The sequence below is a fragment of the Amborella trichopoda genome, chromosome 3 (genome assembly GCF_054954075.1).
Source record: "Amborella trichopoda isolate Santa Cruz 75 chromosome 3, AtrichopodaSantaCruz75HAP2 v2.0, whole genome shotgun sequence".
In the NCBI taxonomy this organism is placed as follows: domain Eukaryota; kingdom Viridiplantae; phylum Streptophyta; class Magnoliopsida; order Amborellales; family Amborellaceae; genus Amborella; species Amborella trichopoda.
Genome location: NC_142338.1, coordinates 5,241,717 through 5,264,749, shown reverse-complemented (window position 1 = coordinate 5,264,749; position 23,033 = coordinate 5,241,717). Strand labels below are relative to the sequence as shown.

Here is a 23,033-nt window from a genome sequence, read left to right as displayed (position 1 = left end):
TGTTTAGATCACATGAATTCTTGATTCAGACGTTGATCTCTCTCTCGCTAAAAACTTGCTATCTTTTATTCTTTTTAGCAAAATTCTGTTCTCTCTCTCCTCTATAAATCGACCCATCGGTCCTTTTGAATCAGGCCATTTTCAAGGAATGAAATTAATGGATTTCTCACTCCACTCTCTCTCTAGAATTCTCGGGTTCTTCCCTGTGTTCTTACTGTTTTTAGCCCAAGTTTTCAGCAAAGAATGCACAAACATACCGACACAGCTCTCCTCCCACACAGTTCGTTACAACCTTCTCTCCTCTTCAAATGACACTTTCATTGAAGAGATTTTCTCTCACTATCATCTCACCCACACTGATGATGCACAATGGTCCTCTCTCCTCCCTCCTCAACTCTTGAGAGAGAAGGACCAATTGGGCAACATGGGTACTGGCGTCGAGCTCGACTGGTCGATGATGTACCGGCAAATGAAGCACTCCAATGGGGGCGAACAGGGTGATTTTCTCAAGGAAGTGCCCCTGCAAAATGTACGATTGGATCCGAATTCGATTCATGGGGTGGCTCAACAGACAAATTTGCAGTATCTGTTAATGCTTGATGTGAATAATCTGGTGTTTAGTTTTAGAAAAACAGCTGGTTTGCCAAATCCTGGTGTAGCTTATGGTGGCTGGGAGGCTGCAGATTGTGAGCTCAGAGGCCATTTTGTAGGTGAGTTTCTCATTTGATTTTACTACTTCACTGAGATTTCAATCGCGTTTTTGCCTTTCTTTTCCCTTTTCTTTTTTAGTCTTTTTGGATGGGTTTTTTTTTTTTGTTATAAATCATTTTCTATATGTTTTTTACTATATATTTGGTTGGTTTTTTTGTTACAAATCATTTTCTTTATTTTTTTTACTTATTATTTGGTTCGTTGTTATAATGTTTTTGGTAGTTGATTGATTTGTGTTGCTCTGTTAATATGATTTTTTATGTATTTGTTCCGTTATTATATTGTTTTTCTTTTTTCTTTTTTTCTTTTTTTTTTCTTTTTTTTTTTTTCTTTTGCTAAATTGGCGTTTGGTTTAGGGAAAATTATTTTAAAAAAACAAAAGTACACTTTTCAATGCAATTTATCATCAATCTAACTTTTTATTGAGAGTTTTTTTCCAAAATACACTTTTTATACAAATTTCTTTTACCAAAAAACAAAAAGCCTAAACTACCCTCCTTTACGTTTTGGTTACCTACACCTCTCTCTCCTCTATTCCACCAAAATAAAGCCTACACCTCTCTTTCCTCTATTCCACCAAAAAAGGCTCAATGATAGTAGGGCTCCCGTATAGTGTAAAATGCGGTCCGACAGTTGTAAAAGGTGGTCCGGTAGTAGATGTTATTAAATTTCAGGCTCCGACACTATGTAAATGGCAGTCCAACAATATTCAGTTTCGGTTTGATAGTTGTTTTAGTGCAATCCGGTACTTCTGCGCTTTGACAATGTGATGGTGCGCTTTTACAATGTGCTATTGGCGTCCAAGAATAAACAATGTGCTTAGTGTCCAAAAGTTAACATGGCCAAAATGATATGTATGTACGAGAAAATGAACTTTTTCGCTTGGGCTGTATTTGAATATAAAATTTGTTTCAGAAAAAAAAAGTGAGAAAAAAATTAGGTTGGATAAGTTGCATAGCTTCTTGGTTTTTTTTTTTTTTTTTTTTTGTAATTTTCCTTTCGTTTATGTGTTACGATGGTTTATATTGTTTCCCGTGAGTAGTTATTTGTTTTAGGGAAAATTGCTATCCTTAGGCCCAACTCAGGCTGGGTAGAAAAAGTCCCTCCGATCAAATTTTTTATTCCATTTTTACCCCAACACAAATTTTTAACAAACACCCCAGGTAAAAAGTAATAGTTTTAAGACCAAATTTCCTTCTTTCTCTCTTCTCATAATACTCACAAAAAGGCGTTCTAGCAATGTAAACGAGTGGTTTAGTAATATCCTAAAGCAATCCGACATTGCCAAAGAGTGGTCCGACAATATCCCCATTCCATTTGGCTATTATTATGTAACAATGTGCACTCGGTCAAGCATATTGTGGACATGGTCCGGCATTATCTCTAGTCGTTGAGCATTCTACATGGATGCATCACCATCACGTATGAACAAGAGCATTTTTATCAAAAAAAAATGATGCTCTTTTTTTACTTGGGAGTATTTCCTAAAAAAGTTTGTTTGGGGTAAAGATTGTGATAAAACGATCGGCTGGGGGACATTGTCTAAAAAGCCCAAGTTGGAGGTTTCCCATTGTTTTATTGATTTGAGTGAGCATTAGATTTGATGATGTCGTTAATAATTTGATTTGGAGTATTGATAGATGAGGTTTATGAGGTTTTGAGATAAGGTACTTTTAGAATCTTGATTGATGTGATAAGATGTTAGGGATATAGTTTGAGTAAAAATCGATAAAAAACTAGTCAAATATTGGTTTTGACCACAAGATTTATCGAAGCATTGGCTCGCTGTCCTCCTGGTAATTCGACTGCACCATTTATTTTCTTAAACTCATTTGTGGTCAATATCGTAAGTTTTTTTTGGATTCCCTGAGTCAATGGCAACTTGGCCATTGATAATTTATTTAGGCAAGAATAGTGGTTTGCACAAGGTGTACCTCCAAATTTCATTATAATATTTATTTTGGTATAAAACATTGTTAGGATGGCCTGAAATTTTTATTTTATCTCTAATTAAAAAAATTTAAACTCTAAAAATGGTTCAAATCAAGTAGATCTATAAACATATAAAAATCTCGAACCACTAAATATACTATTTTTAGGACTCAATCTTTTCATTTTTTTTCATATTCATACATTTTGATATCTAGATGATCAACTAGAGTTAGCATTAAATAAGCTTTTCCGATGGATTTTTGAAGTGCACCTTAATTCTACATTTGAAAGTTGCAACCTTATATGAGATTTCTCTAACATCTAGGCTTTATGAAAACAAAATAAAGCCTCGAAAAACACTTTCAACAATGAAAATCTCCATAATGGCTCTAAAATTAATAAATTAATTTCCAACATGGACAATAAAATTTGAAACTCATAAAATGGTTCCAATCTTGCTGATCTTTGACCACTTATTTTTAGGACGAAATGGATGGTCTAGATCATTTGTTACAATATACGCTTTTTTTTAGATCCTGAAATCTTTTTTTTTTTTTTTTTTACAACCATGATGTTCATGATCGATGTAAAGGTTTTCCAATACTTGAATTGTAATTTTCGAGTTATGAGGTGAGGTTTACTTCTTTTTTTATAAGGAGCACTCAGTCTGATTAATGTGTTACTCTTAAATAAAACAGTTTGCGAAGAAAAAATGGCAATTCAGTGTCTCCATTGATCCCACTCAAAAAGAGGCATGTAGATATGCAGAGAGAGAGAGCTTTGACAAACTAATACCCTGTTGGTAAATTACAATTCTAAAAGCTGATAAAGACTTAGCGGAGAGCATTGATACATTTTTCGTCCTATTGTTTGGTTATTACTCTGTCATTGCATATAGATGACTGTTTATCTCAGATTCCCATTATCTTCTTTATACATTAGCCTATGCATATTGTTCAAATAGGATCAGAATCATAAAGAATTTCATCAGCTTATCAAAATAGGCCTTCAGCATGTCCATGCTGAAAAAAAAAAGAGCCTGTGTAATAGATTGCTATAAGATCATCTATCCATTTGAAAATGCTTAAATCCTCCTACTCTTATCAAGGATCAGAAATTCTTTTCATGTTGTTGATGCTTAGTGATCACAATTGGCATGATGCAGGACATTATTTGAGTGCTTCGGCTATGATGTGGGCAAGTACCCACAATGCCACTCTCCATGACAAAATGACTGCAGTAGTCGATGCACTCGACGAATGCCAGAAAGCGATAGGGTCTGGCTATCTTTCAGCTTTTCCATCTGAAGAATTCGACCGAGTTGAAGCTATAAGGCCTGTTTGGGCCCCATACTACACAATTCACAAGGTAGAACATATGCGCGAGTATAGATATACAATTCACAAGGTAGAACACATGCACAAGTGTAGGTACGTAAGTATGTGAACATATACTTGTATATACATGAGCATGTCGTGTTGGTTGGGTTTAAATAAATGTGATTTGATATTGGCAAATGATAACACATGTATGGCTATCATACTACAATATTTACAAGGTGTTTCTACAGATAAAAATACCTACCTGTACGCATATTAGTGTAATCATGTTAGTTGAGCTCAAGACAAAAAATTGCATGCAACTCTGTTCCCCTGTTTGTTTTATCCTTCGATGGACTTGATAAATGAATGACTATGTTTGACAGATTATGGCTGGTCTTTTGGATCAATACACTTTTGCCGGAAATGCTCAAGCTTATCAAATGATACTTTTGATGGCCGAGTACTTTGGCAATCGTGTGAAAAATGTTATAGAAACATACACCATTGAGAGGCAATGGACATCACTTAATGAGGAAAGTGGTGGCATGAATGATGTCCTCTATCGACTATATAGCATCTCGGTAATCTTTTTGGATGCTCATTGATCTTGCTGTCCTATTTCACACTTTGTAGATCTATGTCCTTTGCAGTGCTCCTTAATCAGATAACTTCTTGCACTTTTTAACCTGGTTTCTTTTTTTCTTTAATAAGTTGTGTCTTTGAATGTCTTACAAATGCAGGGAGATCAGAAGCATTTAGTATTGGCACATCTTTTTGACAAGCCATGCTTTCTGGGGATGCTTGCATTGCAGGTCCAATATTTTCCCTATCATAAGTTCTGTTCTGTTATTTGTGAGAATTTCTCTTTTCAGTTTCATATCTTTCACACATAAACACATATTAATATATTTATGTATATATATATCTGTCTGTGTATGTGTATTTGCATGCATATGTGCACTTGACCAAGAGTAGAATGGAGAGATTTGCTTCTTTTTTCGTAATCAATAAATAGCTAATATATATCCGCACATGCTGGTCCTTCTCTCATTTCGTGCAGGATGATAGCCTTTCTGGTTTCCATACGAATACACACATTCCACTTATTGTTGGAACTCAAATGCGTTATGAGGTTACTGGTGATCCACTTGCCAGGGTGAGTAGTCTGTGACATGATAATAAGTTTATGTGACGCGTTTTGTAAGGCAAACAGGTTGAATCTGTATGTTGTTGGGATTGTTTTTCTTTTGTAAATTATTAGCAATTGATCGTTTTAAATACGTTTCTAAGGCTAGAGGAGAGACATTGATCTGTGTATCACTATCAAACCCTCAATGCTTATGTTTATATATATCACAATTTCTTGAAGGCCATTTCAAGCATTGTATCCTTCCCATTTTACCGTCGAGGATAGCTTATCATTTTCTTCAATCTTCTTATATCTATATTTTAGCCGAAGGCCTCTTTCTAGTCATTGAGTCCCTTAGGCTTTGACCTAGTGGTGCACAGATGGTTTGTAGCAGGAGGCAAGGGTTTGAACCTTGAAGTACGTTCCTGAAAACAAACCAACCTGGACTCCCCCTTTGGTTTTCTCATTTTGTTCATTGAGAAGCGTTGCAGGTTCTGTGTGTTTGTGATGTTGCATAAAGTGTAGATTGAAATGATGTATCCCTCTATGTCATAATTTACCCCATGAACTGCACACATGTAGAATTAGCAATAAAAACCACGGAGGAGGTCCACATGAATGTGGATAAAGATATTTTATAATTCAAGGTGATGTATGCAATGTATTTATGCTCTGAGTTGATGGATGAACTTATACATGTAGAGGATCTATGGATATCTACATTTTACGTTCTATTAAAATGTGAACAGGATATGTGGCCTTAAAATGATCTACCCGAATTGCGTGGGAAATATTTGTCTCCTCCCCTGGAAGAAACTTAGAAAAATTAATATTTTAGGTATTTATCTATGAACGACTGATTTTAGCACTTCAAAGCACTTCCACAGACACAGTGACCCATTTTAAAGGCCCAAATTAAGTAGAATCCGGTCTATGTTCACGTTAGCATGAATCAACTACTTCATGATATCTCCATGGAGATTACTAAGCTATTTTTTTATTGATGGTTTTCTATTTTAAGAAATTTTTCTGTCAGGGATCTTTGTAAATGTTGCGTTTGTCAAATTTATAATGTGCATATCCAATTGAATTAGGTGCTTTCTTTCTATTTCCTTATTATTTCTCATATTGTCATAGTAATACTGTAAAGTTTTTACGATCATATGTATAAGATGTGCTCTAGACCCTTCTGACGGTCCTACATGGATGAAGATATGTGTCTCATTCATGAGATATGAGATCTTCCTTAATTTATCTGATGCTTTCCTAATTCCTACATTTTATCAAGAAGGAAAGTGGTTCGAATGAACACTTATAAAGCCAATTCATTCCATGCTAGAATTTCAGTCTATTCTCTTGGTCTTGGAATGCCAGTTTAAATGTTCAAATGCATTTGGAAAATATGCTTTCAAATGCAATAGCTTCAGAAAATTCATCAGAAAGTTTGGTGAGTATGAGCTAATTATCGCTTTTGGTATAATAGGCGATAGGAACATATTTTTTGGATGTTGTCAATTCATCTCACACCTATGCTACTGGTGGTACATCTGTCAGCGAGTTCTGGTAAGGAACTAAGGACACTGGGCATTTCATTTCCTTCTTTTTTTTAATGATATCTAAAAAATTGAAACACTACATCATATAAATTAAAAGAGACTGAGGTGATCCTGTGTGCGATCGCGCGCGTGCTGCTAGTGCTCACTTCAAGTCCATCTCACCCTCCTGCATTCTCTCACTAAATTGTAACTGATAAAAACAAGGAGGGAGGGAGAGACACCCATTCTAGCTATAACTATTCTACTTATGGTATTACAATTATTAAGTGTTGCATGTTTCCTTGGTGATGAACATTTGATGCTTTAACAGATACCATTTAGAAACAAAAAGTTAGGATTTGATCTATTTTCAGTTTGATTTTATATCGAATGCCTTTTTATGCCATGCATTGTTCGTTAATCTCCTAGGCATGATTATATGTTTCCAGGTCTGACCCAAAACGCCTTGCTACAACTCTCGAGACAGAGAATGAAGAATCATGTACAACTTACAACATGCTCAAGGTCTGCAATTCTTTTCTATAGTTTGAAAGCCCAAGAAATGTTTCTTCTAATAATATTTCTGATGATTTCTTGAATAGGAATGCTTCAAATTTTAAGACACTCTTATAATAATCATGACATCTGAAATGCACTATGCTAACCATTTTTAGAAGTTTTCAACAATTTAGAATGTTAATTAAATGTAGCGTTAGGACCATATTCACTGAAAACTTCACATTTCTCCAAGAATTTCAGAAAGAATAATTTTTTCCAATTTGGAAAATGCAGAATATCCTAAAAGTTTGTGTCAAACATAGAAAGATATGCCCATATGTTTGCATTGTGCATGAAAATGCATGTACATAAATACATGATCTCAATACTGAGACTTAAATAGGTTTGTATACAATGAGACCATTTATCTTTATTATAAGGACGTCACAATTACTCCTACTCATTAGATGTCCAATTGAATGGCTTGAGCTGGTCACAAAGTCCGAATTTTATTTATTTTTTGAACTTTGAGTCTTTGCAATGACACCCTTACAACCACCCAATTTAAAATCCAAGGGACAAGAATGATTGTGACCTCATTGTACAAAAAGTAAATGGTCTCTTTGTATACTTTTCCCCACTTAAATATGCATCATTTTTGCTCCACCAAGGCCTCAATATGCTTTACAACCTTGCTAAATTTGTAATGAATGATTGTGGTCAATGTTTTAGAACTGCTGAGCCAACTTCAATGGCTGGGTGACTGGTCCAGGTTTAGAGGCCCCCAGAACTCACCTGGTTCCCACCTACTTATTTTTTATATTTGGTTTCCATAGAAATTTTCATTGGATAACTTGCCGGTTCCAATCTGGTTCACTTATCCAGACTGGTTCCGCCATTGACGAATTCGATAGGCTAGCGAAGGTTTTCGACTCTGATTTCGATGATGGCTGATTTGTTGATGTAAATTTTTCTTTGAAAGTGGTGCAGGAAACTAGTAGTGCACCTAACGGTGCCTAAAACAGAGTTTGGAACTAATCTTAGCCCTTTCTTTATATATATATATATAAGCCCATAATTGTTTCTTCTATTGGTAGTTCTGTTCAACAACTGAACTCTTCTTTATAATTAATTCATTTAAAAAATGTTGTTTACTTCTAGGATATGCTTATTTAATTTACAATTGGATCGATATGGTTTACAATTTCATATAGCTAGTTATGAAATATCAAAATCTATCATATAATTTGCCCTACCTGTTGCCATGATTATAGGTTTCACGTCACTTGTTCCGATGGACCAAGGAAATTGCATACGCCGATTACTACGAGCGTGCTTTGACAAACGGTGTTTTGAGTATCCAAAGAGGGAGACAACCTGGGATCATGATTTACATGCTACCTCTAGGCCGCGGGGTGTCCAAGGCCAAAACTTATCATCAATGGGGAACTCCATTCACTTCATTTTGGTGTTGTTATGGAACAGGTTGAATTATATCCTCCTTTGGTTCATTTTTCCTCAATTGAGTATATTATCTTATAATAACTAAGTATTTTATAATTCAATTTACTATGGTTTTCCTTAGTCCATTGGATTATAGCATACTTTCCCTTTAGAAGTGCGTCAGGTTAAGAGTTTGTTTTAGTTTCTGGTTCTCTAAACGAATTTTGCTTGATGATTTTCTTGATTTGTGACGCTTATTGCTTCATCTTGTTCATTGGTAAGAGTCTAAGACACGTTTCAATTGTGAATTTGCTCTTTTATAGGTATAGAGTCATTTTCAAAGTTAGGAGACTCAATATACTTTGAGGAAGATGGTGCCACCCCCAAGTTATACATAGCTCAGTTTATATCAAGTTCTTTTAACTGGAGTTCAGGAGGGCTTACATTAACTCAGAAAGTTCACCCTGTTGTTTCTTCAGACCTGTATCATCACGTGTCAGTGAAATTCTCAACAAAAGAGGTATTGTTAAAGTTTGATTCCTACCCAGATTTCCTATTTCTGAGATGAACTGCAAAGGCCGATTTTTTATGTTTTTTGATTAGCATGATGTTTAGAGTGCAAGAGAATTATAATCTAATGGACCATGGAAAACTATGGTCCATTGGCGTCATCCCCATTCAATGTCATGGAAGGTGCTGGTGATAGAGTGGAACCCATCGATTACGTTATGTGCCATTCCAGTAAGCCCCACGCTTTCCATCACTGTTCATTTCTTTTGGAGGTGACGACCCCAAACGGTTTTCTGTAGTCCATTGTGTTATTCTCTGCATTCTTTAAATTCTTAGCTTCTAACATAGTTGCTTCTTATTAGGAAAGCAACTGAGAAATGGGTCGAACCAACAGTATTATATTCTTTAATTTATATCAACTATGTGCAGGGGAATAGCCAAGAATCAACAATAAATATACGAATACCAAACTGGTCAGATGCAAATAAGGCATCAGCTACTCTAAATGCTCAAAAGTTGGTTGTTCCATCACCAGGTACTGGTCTATGTTGGCTATTCTAATCTGTCCATCTCCTTTAGTGAGTTAATGTCACTGTTGATTTCCCCATTTTCTTACTTGATGCAGATTAAGTTGACTGTAACTAGAGAAATCTAGATTGGAGAAGAATTTTCAAAACTAACCATGAGAATAAAAACAGTAACATCTCAGGGTAGTCATAGAGTGATAGTACATTTGTCTGTAATATACTGACACCAATTTAGGATCTTAGATCAGTTTTGGTGTGTCCTGTTTTAAATAAGAGCTACACTAAATGAACGGTTCCCTTTTTTATTTAGGTGAACTGTACATCGCACAATGGACTTTGGTCTATTGAATTCCAAGCCAACAATGCTACATCCATGATCTATTCCCACTGATGGATGGTTGGGATCAACTGCACTTCGGGAATTTCACTGTGGCCCAATCCTTCCAACATATATCAGTGGTGATACATGGTGGTTGTGGCCCCACTCCATTGGAGCATGTTATAAACGTGCCCACAGTTCTCTGGGATCCCTACTCTCCTATATGGAGTAGATATCAGCTATCACATTATACATTCTCTTCACATGCTTCTGCTTACTTTAATCTATGATCCAACAATAACAAGTGTCTCTTATAATATATTGTTGTTTGAAGTCTGGGTTATGGACTTCCAATTATGTTTTATTTCTATGAGCAGGCAATTTCCTAACAGTCACTAGAAAATGGACCTCAGAAGATGAGATATTGTTGGAACTCCCTCTCGAGTTAAGGACCGATGCCATACAAGGTATCACCTCGGTTGCATATTTATGGTCAACCTACTTTTGTTTTTTGAATTTCGTTTGAACCTACCAAGCCAAAAAAAAAGAAAAAAGTCTAATTATCGCTTTTAATTTCACAGAGTTGATGATTTCCCTTGGAACCCATGAAACTACAAGAAATTAGTTTCTAATCACGAAATCAGCCATTTTCTGAATTTCCAATAACCCCTTTAGCCAAATTAAGGGGGAAAAAATTGCCTAATTTCTTCTATTCTACAGATTGGATGATTTTCCTTAGTATGCATGAAACTGAACGAGAAAGAATCTCCAAAACCGAAATTATTTTCTGATTTCTTAACCATTACTTCTAATTCCTCGAATTTGATGATTTTTCCTTGAACCCATAAGAGAAAATAAAGAAAATTCTCTAGCTATGGATATTCTAATTCCACAGATGACTTCTCTAACTATGAACTTCTAATTCCACAGATGATCGCCCTGAGTATGCTTCCATTAAAGCAATTCTCTTCGGCCCTTACCTTCTCGCAGGGCTAAGCCACGGAGAGTGGGACCTAAACTTGGGTGCCAAAGAATCTCTATTTCACTCAATAACACCAATTCCACCCACTTATAACTCTTACTTAATAACTCTCACTCAAACTCAAGGTTCACGTCTCGTTTTGTCGAAGTCAAATAACACTGTAACAATGGAGAATCTACCATTGCCGGGAACTGATGAGGCAGCAAGTTCCACCTTTAGATGGGTCCCAAAGAGCAATGGAGAAGCCAATGATACAAACATCATTGGAAAGATCGTGGTGTTGGAGCCATTTGATTTTCCAGGGATGCCTGTGATGCACCATGGCCCGGACACCGGGCTTTTCTTGTCAGATGACTCAGATTCAGAAAACAGGTCGAATTTCAGGGTGGTTGCTGGGTTGGATGGGAACAAAGGCAGTGTTTCTTTCGAGTCAGAGAGCCATAGAGGTTGTTACATTCACGCAGAAAAATCAGTCCAGTTAAAGTGTAAACCAACTAATTCCGGTGGTGATTTCGAAACTAAGGTGAGCTTTGGAACTCAAAAGGGGTTGAGCCAGTATCATGGCATAAGCTTTATGGCCAAGGGACCCAAGAGAAATTTCTTGTTTATGCCTCTATTGAGCTTGAGGGATGAGTTCTACACTGTATATTTCAATGTTACAACAGCTTGATAATTCTTTTTCTTTCTTTTGGTGGTTGGGGGCAGTTGATATTGGGTTTAGAATAAATTATTCCTTTGGTGGGTAGCTTGCAGCATTCAGCCTGCATCACTGCATGAAGAACTAGGGGACTTTACTTCAAATTTGGGGGGTAGTTTGGTTATCTTTCAAAAAGTGTTGGGTGATTTGGTCCTTTTTCTCAATTTGGGCGTATTTATCATTTGTAAGAAAGTGACAGCCATTAATGGAAATCAGCAACATTGTTTTTCTTTGTGCTTTTCCTGATTTCATACTTTAGTGAAGCTTGGCGTTCGATCTAAAACCCAAATTTCTAGTTTAGGGAGAAAACTCAATCAAAACTAGGAGAAAAACCTGAAATCTTAGCCCACCTTTATTTATGGGATTTTCAAATTCCCTATCTTTCTTCAGGGTTTGTCACGAGAGCAGGTTTTCTGCACTTCCCCTAATATACAAAATTTATATATTTCTCCCTATCCAACCATCCATTTTGAATGGATGGATAAGATGGCCCCAATCAGGTCATGCTTCTACACTAATTTATTTTTAATTTTTTTAAAAAGATATTTTCAACACCAAAATAACATAACCAAAATACTCTTAAAAGTTTTATGGACATTTTAGTTACTTTATTTTATCAAAAATATTTTTTAATAGTATTTTTAGGTGCACCCCATTAAGATGATGGCACGTACCAAATTTCATATTCATATAATTTGTAAGAAAAATTAAAATTAAAACATTTTGAAGTATCGAATCTAGATCAAACATTTAGTGGCTCACTTAATCAAAATTGCAAGGCTGGATGGTAAGGGCGATATATCATTAATACAATAGGGGAGCATAGAAACATTTCCCTTGACATAAACCAAACTTCCCGTATCCTCTCATTTGTGGGGTTTTGGCTTCTCTATGTTTGTACATTGTGTCGAAGTGTTCTTATTTCTTTTGTTCTTTTTAATTCTAACTGGGTAGGATTTTTTTTATTTTTACTGGGTAGGAATGAAACTCAATATGTCATATTGTAGCACTCCATTATCCCAAGCCTTGGGTCCGTTCCTCGTACCGATGCTATACAAAGTTGGCACCACTCACCTCATACCACCCAATGATAACTAGAGTGTATAGCTTAGGGAAAATTACTGAAAACCCCCTAAAATATACTTTCTAGACACTACCTCACCCTAAATTTTTCTCACTTCTTTTTCTCAAGAACCATATTTTCTAACTAATACCCTCCCAACTCAAAAAGTGATATTTTTTTAACGAAAATACCCCTTCTCATACCTTCATCGTACGGACAAATCATTTGAAAGGACCCCAATAATACTTTCGTCGGACCGCAGTTGTTATTTGCTGGACTTACGACATATGCCGGATTGCATATCCACAATACCGGACTGCTTATTTAGACAGTGATACACCAAGCCACAGACTGCTAACACCGGACCACCCTACTCATGTATCTAAAATACCTAACCGAGTCTGTGAAGTGCCGGACTTACATCTCCAGTAGTGAAATCACCGGAGCAAAGTTCTGTAACACCAGACCATGAGTAAGATATTGCCAGACTGCATCCTCCCAGTGCCGGATAGTTCGACCATAACGCTGGAGTGAAGCTGTAAAATGCCGGACTTAACATCATTCAAAAAACACATGCCGAACCGCACATTGCAAACGCCGGACTGACCCCATTTCAGTAAGTAAATTGCCGGAGCACCACTTCAAATCGCCGGACTGCCCACATTACAGTAAACATATCGCCGGACTGCCCACATTATAGTAAACATATCGCCGGACCGCGCACATACACTGCTGGACAACTGCGTCAAAACGCCGGGGTGATTTTATTACAGTACGCAAAACATCGGACCGCACCCACAAAATGCCAGACTGCATACGCAAAGGCCGGATCGACAGTCACAAAATGCTGGACTGTCTACGCAAATGCCGGACTGCCTACACAAATGCCCGACTACCTACGCAAACGCCCTTTCCAACGTAGAAGTTAAAAAAAGGGGTAATTTTGTCTTTATTTCTATATTTTTTTAGGTTGGGGGTATTAGTTAGAAAATATGGCTTTTGAGAAAAATAAATGAGGAAAGTTTAGGGTAGAGGTAGAGAGCCTAGAAAGTATATTTTAGGGGTTTTTAACAATTTTCCCTACTTGTTACCGTCAGTAAAAGAGCTACTTGAGAGTATTAATTGGCTTGAAATTTTGGGACCGAATTGATAACAACAAGATGCGAGTCATTATCGTCATCCAAGCTTTATCCCAACTACTTGGGGTCAGCTATGAACAACCAAATGCGCTCAATAAGTAAGATTATGAGTTCGTAGATCTACCTATGTGAAATTGAAATCTCTATCCTTCGATCTTAGGTTGTTATTGTTTTTAGGCAAATGTAAATGAAATAATTATTGATATGATTGGTGACTAGGTTAAGGAGGGTACATATTAAAAAACATTTAAGTTCTAAAACTACCCTATTAAAAAAACATTTAAGTTCTAAAACTACTCCTAAATAAGGTTTTAATCAATGAATGAATGTACTCCCATGAAGAACAATTACGATTCTCACATTTGGCAACTACACCCCTACTACCACGGGATTTATTGTTGACCATCAAATGTCTTTGTAACTTATATCTAACTCATTTTCTATTTTCTTCCTGTTCCTCCTCATCATATTATCTCTCTTCTTATTTTCTTCCTATTCCTCTTCATATTATCTCCATGCACAAACCCAACAACCATCAAGAAAAGAAAAAAAAATACAGAGAAAGAGGGGGAGAGAAACCTTGCTTTCTTGTTCCGTGGCTTGGAAGACGGTTATATTTGGCAAAGGATCCTCAATCTCCTTGGTGCAGAGTTCACAAGAGTAGATCTCTTGGTTGAGGCAGAACCATGGGTGGCCTCATTGCTTTTCAACAGACTTATCTCACTAGGTCGGCTGCTATTTGACCATGAGCTTGGCCTTGCACTGCCTCTTTCATATAATTCAGATGGGTTTTCGTGCCTGTGTACAAGAATATCTCTCTATTGTATTTGCTCTTGTTACACGAACTGATTACACTCTCTCTCTCTCTCTCTCTCTCTCTCTCTCTCTCTCTCTCTCTATACCCATGACTCTTTCTCTCTCTACGCGTTCTAATTTTTTCCCCTCTGCTCCGCCTAGCCACTGCCATCATTCTTTCTAGGGTTGCAGTGAGAGCGGGAGAGAAATTGCAGGCTCCCATTTTTTTCCATCAATCTATTGGGTTTTCTTCTCTCCCTAGATTTCAGCAATGGAGGAAGAAGATGTTTGCAAAAGCTTTTGAGTCCTGTTGCAAAAGCTTTTCTGTATCAAAATCTCTGTTTGCAGCAGTTTGCAAAGCTGGGGTTTCTAGGGCTTCTACTACCTTCAAGCATAATCCTTTGAATTTCCCATTCCTCTTGCCAAAATCAGCTGAGCTCGGTATTTTGCCATTTCCCTCCTTCCCTCTAGAGTAGAGAGAGTGAGAAGTCCTCGGAATCTTCATCCAAAAGTGAGCGGGTTCCTTTTTTTTTTTTCCTGCTCCTGGTGCTGCCTGTGTCCCACACTCCTTGAACAGTGTACTCAGTCCACATAGACTCATTCATCATCGTTTTTATCTGTAAAGCCTTCCAACGTCAGCAAGAGTTTTCTCGCCCCTCGGCTTCTTTTCAGCTAGGGCTTTCTCCGCTGGTTTCTTCTAAGCGGACTTCTTACCAGCCTTATGCTAACTATACCTGCAAAAAGGTCTTTTTTAGGATAAGGAAAAGAGGTGGTCCATAGGGACCATATTGCATCACAATCATGTCAATGGAAAGTGGATACAAAACCAATTATGAAGGAAGCTATGAAGAGACGATTTCCTCACTTCTTCTCCTTTCTATGTTCATCATTCGGATAATCCAGGGATGATGTTATCCAACAACTCACTAAAGAAAACTATCTCCTATGGAAGAGGGCTTGCAGCCCTCAAGGCCAAACACAAGCTCGGTTTCATCGATGGAACCCTTGTTCAACCAAAGGAGAATTCGCCCTCACAACGGTTCGCTCATAGATTTTGAATGCTATTTGCAAAAACCTCACGAACAATGTCATTTACTTCGGCACAGTGAAGAAAGCATGCGAGGATCTATGGGAGCGCTTTTCACAAGGTAATGCAACCCAAATCTATCACATAGGTAATGCAGCCCAAATCCATCGCATTACTCGTCGTATTTTCCAACCATGTTCAAGACCACCATGCTCTAGGTATTGGGATGAATTGGATTCCCAAGTGTTCTTGTGGTGCTATCAAAGAAATCTCTATGAGCTGAGACAAAATGACAAAATGAGCGGGTATTTAAGTTCATCTTGTGGTGCTCTCAAAGAAATCTCTATGAGCAGAGACAAAATGAGCGGGTGCTCTCAAAAAAATCTCTATGAGCTGAGACAAAATGACAAAATGAGAATGAGCAGGTATTTAAGTTCATCTTGTGGTGCTCTCAAATAAATCTCTATGAGTTGAGACAAAGCAGGTATTTAAGTTCGTCTTGTGGTGCTCTCAAAGAAATCTCTATGAGCTGAGACAAAATGACAAAATGAGTCGGTATTTAAGTTCATCATGGGGTTAAATGAAACCTATTCCACTGTGAGAAGTCATATTCTCACTATAGACCCCTGACCATCCATAAGTAAAATCTATGTTTTGATCTTGCAAGATGAAAGATAGCGCAGGTAAGTAAAATCTATGTTTTGATCTTGCAAGATGAAATATAGCGTAGCATTTAACAATGTTTAACACAGCCCTTAGAAGGTGTTGCTATGACTGCTTCCAATGGCAATAGAATGGTCGTAGACGTGGTACTTACGGGAACGTTACTTTTAACACAACCCTTAGAAGGTGTTGATATGGCTGCTTCCAATGGCAATAGAAGTGGTCGTAGACATGGTACTTATGGGAACGCTACATTCAACACAGCCCTTAGAAGGTGTTGCTATGGCTGCTTCCAATGGCAATAGAAGTGGTCGTAGACGTGGTACTTATGGTACTCACTCTGGCAACAGCAGAGGAGGACGTGGACGCGATAGACCACGTTGTGACCAAAGATAGACCACGCTGTGATCATTTTGGTTTTTCGGTCACGACCATTTTGGTTTTTTTTGTCACATTTGTGATCAATGCCATAAGTTGCATGGCACGCAAGGAACTCGGAATAGTGCTATTGCTGCCAACAATTCCAGCAAACCTGTCGACAATTCCATTGTTGTATACATTTCTCCATCACAGCACTTTCAGCTCATGTCTGCTCACTGCTAATCACAGCTTGTCTGCAGCAGCTCATGTCTGCTCACTGCTAATCACAGCTTGTCTGCAGCCAACGTTGCAGGTATGGCAGTACCTTGTGCCTCTTTACCCTCTATGTCATGGATCCTCTTTACCCTCTATGTCATGGATCATAGACACTAGAGTTGGCATCTCCTTCAGATCTTTTAAAACCTACAACCAATTTGCATCACACTCAATCTGTTTGTCCCCCTAATGGTGCAAATGTTTGTGTTTCACATAAAGGAAATTGCTCTATTTCTTCTTCGTTGTTTTATGCATTCCTAGCTTTGATTTAAATTTACTTTCTATTAGCAAACTAACCAAAACTCATAATTATGCTGTCATTTTCTTTCCAACTTTCTGTGTGTTTCAGGACTTAGTAACGAAGAAGGTGATTGGTTTGGGTGAGGAACGTGACGGATTGTATTTTTACAAGAACCCAAGAATAATCTTTGCTATCAAATGTCTTCCAACTCTGGCACAACCGACTTGGACATCCATCCAACCAACGATTAAAAATAAAATTATCCACCGAATTTTCTATTTCTTTTTTTGAAAATAATTGTTGTCCTGTGAAATTTGTCCTGTTGCCAAGAAAACTAGATAACCTTTTCCTCTTAGCATTAATAGAAGTATTGTTCCTTTTAAACTTATCCATTGTGATATTTGATGTGAAGCCTCGATCGTCCAAGTAAATAAATAGAGAAATTGGGGGATCCTCGACAGGTTGGTTCTCGGCGGTACTAACAGTTTCCCCTTGCGCCACTACGGCGGTACTAATAGTTTCCCCTTGCGCCACTATGGCGGTACTAACAGTTTCCCGTTGCTCCACTACTACACCTCCAAATAGTTAAGGGAAGGTGTAAAACAAGGGAAGGTTTAAACAAAACAAACAACACAAGGAAGGAACAAAATGTGAAACAAAAAGCCATGAGGAAGCAAGACTTGAATAAGCGAGGAATAATGGAACGAATTCCATCCTCCGTTAAATTGATGCGAAATCAACATATTGAGATGATAAATAAGCCCATAAATTTCACAAGGGAAAAACTCAGATAGTTCGAAGAGCTCAAGGTACCTTCCATGGTTTAAGCAGTATCGTTGAACTCAGAATGAAGATTTTGTATCTAGCATTGTAAAATAGAGGGCTTCATTCACAAATTCTACTTTGGGATTATTTTGGACATCAAAGAAAAATATTTGGTGTGTATCCGTGATAAGGTTCGATTTAAACTATGACAAACTGAAATCACTTAATTTTTTTAAACCAAATCCAAAATTTCTTCTCCCATATGTAGTTTTCTCTTCTCTTTTCTCATTGTGATTTCCTCTCTTGTTTTCTCTGTGTGTGATTTCATCTCTCATATGATTATAATATCCATCATCTCATGAAAGGGAAAATCCCCACCACACATTGAAAAACCATTGCATTGTTGCTATCCCGTTTGCTAAGACAGAGTGAAAATCTTATGTATCATCTATGTCACTATACACATCATACAAAAACCTTAAGCTCTTTTTATTTTCTAAGTTCATTGGTGGTGTACATGATAATAAAATGTATTAGTCAATAAGAAAAGGGAAGATATGCCATAACCCAATTATGAGAATAAAAAGACTTAGCCACAGCCAAAATTGAGTTGAATTGCCCAAGTTTTTTAGTTTTGGAAAGAACTTTCTGAATTCTAAATGCAGAACTTGCCGAATTCTAAATGCAAGAGAGTGTGTGTGAGCTCAGTGAGTGTGTCCAACATTGATATGAGACCAAATCTAGCGAGTGTGTCCAACATTGAACTGAGACCAAATCTAGACAGAGATCCGACTGCTTACCCGAAACCCACAACATATAATTTGGTATTAATTTAGATTTTATGCCCCTAACAAAACAAAAAAAAGTAATAATCTAAAGAAAAAACATTGAATTCCATTGGAAAAGGAATATAATAGTACTAATGATAGTAATGACAACATCAACTCATAAAATTTAGCTAATTAACAACAACTCCTTGATGGCTTTTATAAATTAAAAATATAAATACGATCGAATACAAATACTCCAAAGAAAAAAAAAGGATTACCATTGTTCATTAAATGCAATGAGGTATAAGACCAAAAGGCTTACCAAATTATTATTCGTATTATAAAATTCCAAAACCTTGATAACAATGATCTCATTCAAACGAATGCACAATGTCCTAAAAAATATTATCTCTCCCATATGTACTTTTTTAGGCATTTTCTATGGTGATTTAATGAGTAAATTTTGATTTAAACTCACTGATTTTGTATCTAGCACTGTGAAACAGAGGGCTTCATTCCCAAATTCTATTTTGGGATCTAATCACAAACTTTGGCATTATTTTAGACATCAAAGAAAAATATTGGTGTTTATTCATGATAAGGGTTTGATTTAAACTGTGATAATCTGAAATCACTTAATTTAGTTTTAACGAAACCCAAAATTTCCTCTCCCATATGTAGTTTTCTCTTCCATTTTCTGTGACTGTGATTTCTACTTCCGTTTTTGGTGATTTATTAGGGAAAAACGTAGGGTTTTATTAGAACTCTTCAATTTGGGATCTACTAAAAAAGTTTGAGTTGGTTTTTTTTTTTTAAATGGGTTTTATTCTTGATTTGGGATCATTGTTTATTCAAAGATTGTGGCTTCGTATTTGAGCAAAGAAAATAATACAAATGAGGTAGATGCATGCGATTTCAACAGGAAAAAATGAGTGATTCAAAAAATAAAAGTTTTCCAATCAAAATTAGGGTTTATATAGTGATTTATAGACTCTAAATCAAATAAAATTGTATTTACTCGCCGATTTCGGTGCCCTAATCCTGAGTCCAATGTTTCTCAATGTGTTGCTTGAGATGCCAATAGCCACAGCTACTTAGAGACGAGGGCAAGCCACAACTACTCAGATATTAGAGCAAGCTACATCTACTTAGAGATGAAGGCGAGCGAGAGAGGGGGAGCTTCTCAGAGATGAGGGCAAGCGAGAGAGGGGGAGCTTCGCAGAGAAAACCTTTGATTCCAGAGACAGGGAGCACGCAAGGGGAAAGGGGTATGGCTTATATTAGGTGAGGTTTGAAGCTTTTCAACGAATGGCTCCTTCACGCGCGGGGGTTTTAAAAATAAATCACGGCCTTATGTGTTGAATATTAATTTAACGCACGGTGGATATTGGGGGGCGAAAATACTGTTCCTTAACGCTATAGGCGTTGGGAAGACTTTTCCATATATATATATATATATATATATATATATATATATATATATATATATATATATATATATATATATATATATATATATATATATACACACACACGTACTTAATAACCGTGTCCGATCTGGATCGATTATTTGTGCTTGGATTTGATTATTATAGTAATTTGGATCTAAATTTTAGATCCAGATCAAAATTTCGGATCCAAGTCTTGGATCCATACCTAGATCCGAAATGCGGGTTTCGCATCCTCGATGAACCAAAAAAATTCTCAACCCTATAGTGTAGGATTCTCTGGAACCCCTAACTTGCAGAACCAGGAATCCCAAATATTTGAGATCCCACCCAAGATCGTGTACATGATTGACTAAATGCGAAATAAATTAATACAACTATAAATCGAATGCGATAAATAAAGCAAACATAAAAACACACCACTACACACAAGATTTACGTGGTTCACCCTATATAGGATTACATCCACGGCCTTGGCAAGTATAAATCAACTATCACAATGAAGATTACAGTTTTGGGTTACAAGAGATACACATCTCTAAACATTGGTCAAAAAACCCTTACCAATCTTCCCATTTACTTGCTCTCCCGACTTAGCAAAATCATTGAACTCTCTAGAAGTAAAAGTTTAACCATCCCCAATGAACGAAAGTCAGCCTCCTAGGTGGACTTTTTCAAAAAACGCCTAGGTGTGGTCAAGGCGGTCTATATTAAATAGAAAACTAGGTGCGCAAGGCACCTTTTTGGGCATCGTAATAGGCGGGTGGCTAAGTGCCGTCTTGAAAATATCGTAATTAATTCGTAATTTGCATCTAACAATAATTATTAATTTATTGGTAAACCAAAAGATAGTATTTAGTAATCATTAATTTATCGAAAATACTTTTTACATGTAACATTAATTATTAATTTATTAATAAACAAAAAGGTAATATTAATTCATAATTATTTATTTATCAAGAATATTTTTTTACATATAACATTAATTATTAATTTATTGGGAATTAAAAAATATTATTAGTTCGTAATTACTAATTTATTGAAAATACCTTTTTCATGTGATAATAATTAATTTATTGAAAATCCAATAATAATAATTATGAAAATACTTTTTGCATATAATATTAATTATTAATTTATTGAGAAATAAAAAATAGTATTAATTCATAATTACTAATTTATCAAAAATGCATTTGCACGTGATAATAATTAATTTATTAGAAAGAAAAAAATAATAACTTCAAAAATATCTTTTGCATGTAACATTAATTATTAATTTATGAGAATATTAAAAAAATAGTATTAATTTGTAATTGATAATTAATCAAAAATACCTTTTGCATGTGATAATAATTAATTTATTGAGAACCCAAAAATAATAACTGCGAAAATATTTTTTGCATGTAATATTAATTATTAATTTATAGGGAAATAAAAATATAGTATTAATTTGTAATTACTAATTTATCATTAATATATTTTGTATAAGATAATTATTAATTTATCGGGAACCCAAAAATAATTATGAAAATAATTTTTACATGTAACATTGATTATTAATTTATTGGTAAACCAAAAAAATAATATTCATTCGTAATTACTAATTAATCGAAAATGTCTTTTATATGTGATAGTAATTAATTTATTAGAAACCAAAAAACAATAACTACAAAAATGCTTTTTGCAAGTAACAGTAATTATTAATTTATTGAGAAAACCAAAAAATAATAATAATTTGTAATTACGAATTTATCAAAAATTCCTTTTGCATGTGATAATAGTTAATTTATTGAGAACCTAAAAGTAATAACTATGAAAATGCTTTTTGCATGTAATATTAATTATTAATTTATTGGTAAATAAAAAAAATAGTATTAATGCATAATTATTATATAGTATATATAATAAATGGGGGGAGGTGTGAGGGATCCAAATTTTTTATAATAAAAAAAATAGTAGCCGCCTTTGGGTTTGGGCACCCGCCTAGAAGGCCCAGACCCCCACCTAGGCGGCCGCCTCCGCCTTCTTGAACATTGACCAACCCAAAACCCATGGGAATTCCATCGCTCTTGGAGGCCATGTCTCTCTCTTTCTTGGAGACCCATCTCCACCTTAGAGATCACTTCCCATAACCCCGAAGAGGGGTGACTTTCAAAAGGATGTGTATTATGTTTTCATTAACTCTTTTGATAGATATCACTTTCTTGGTTCTCAAGAAAGTTCATTTTTTTTTACAACAATATCCTTAATCTTTTAGAAGAAAATATAAGTATGGTGATTTGGCTATCACCAAACCCAATAATCTCCACCTTGATAGCAAAATCACCATAATTGCCTTGGCAACTTGAATATATTTCTTGATTTATTCTCACTTGCCTCAATTGTGGAATTTTCACAAACACTTTGCCTTCATATTTCTCCACTTCAAACAATGTATCAATCAAACTTCACCATTCATCTTTTTCTAACTAAAGTTTTAGCCCCTTACACACGTTGTGCTTTGATACCAATTATAGCGTTATCAGGAACTCCTCGCTTATGGAACCAAGATTCTCAAATATCGGGATCCTACCCAAGATCGTGTATACGATAAAATAAATATGAAGTAGATGAATACAACTATAAATCGAGTGCGATAAATAAAGCAAACATAAAAAACACACCACTGCAACACACGATTTGCGTGGTTCACTCTATAGGGTTACATCCACGACCGCGGCAAATAGAAATCCACTATTACAATGAAGATTACAGGTTTGAGTTACAAGAAGTATACCTTTTTAAACATCGGTAAAAAAAACCCAAACATCGTCGATCAAGAACCTTGAGAGCAACCAAGAGACTTTTGCTTTCTAGAAGTAAAAATTTGACCAACTCAAAA

At 35.9% G+C, this 23,033-nt stretch overlaps 1 protein-coding gene and 2 long non-coding RNA genes across 4 annotated transcripts; 2 read left to right on the top strand and 1 right to left on the bottom strand.

Annotated features, from left to right (window-relative positions):
- The first annotated feature begins 137 nt into the window (after nucleotides 1-137).
- LOC18439925 (uncharacterized) lies at nucleotides 138-11,835 on the top strand. Of its 2 annotated transcripts, XM_006850080.4 has the most exons (12): nucleotides 138-710; nucleotides 3,809-4,011; nucleotides 4,349-4,546; nucleotides 4,706-4,777; nucleotides 5,026-5,121; nucleotides 6,578-6,657; nucleotides 7,079-7,154; nucleotides 8,402-8,612; nucleotides 8,894-9,090; nucleotides 9,510-9,615; nucleotides 10,304-10,393; nucleotides 10,857-11,835. In XM_006850080.4, exons 1-12 carry the CDS (start codon nucleotides 149-151, stop codon nucleotides 11,576-11,578), a joined length of 2,613 nt encoding a protein of 870 aa, XP_006850143.2. In that variant the 5' UTR covers nucleotides 138-148; the 3' UTR covers nucleotides 11,579-11,835. The 2 variants fall into 2 exon arrangements, with proteins under 2 accessions (XP_006850143.2, XP_088719154.1); XM_088863028.1 differs by lacking the exons at nucleotides 138-710; nucleotides 3,809-4,011; nucleotides 4,349-4,546; nucleotides 4,706-4,777; nucleotides 6,578-6,657 and having other exon boundaries at nucleotides 5,091-5,121.
- Nucleotides 11,585-15,301, bottom strand: LOC148782699 (uncharacterized). The gene is made up of 2 exons (XR_016052828.1): nucleotides 14,387-15,301; nucleotides 11,585-13,408 (listed from the first exon to the last, which is right to left on the bottom strand). It is a non-coding gene; the product is annotated as an uncharacterized LOC148782699 (long non-coding RNA).
- On the top strand, nucleotides 14,262-17,553 carry LOC148782698 (uncharacterized). The gene is made up of 2 exons (XR_016052829.1): nucleotides 14,262-16,965; nucleotides 17,278-17,553. It is a non-coding gene; the product is annotated as an uncharacterized LOC148782698 (long non-coding RNA).
- Nucleotides 17,554-23,033: the final 5,480 nt, after the last annotated feature.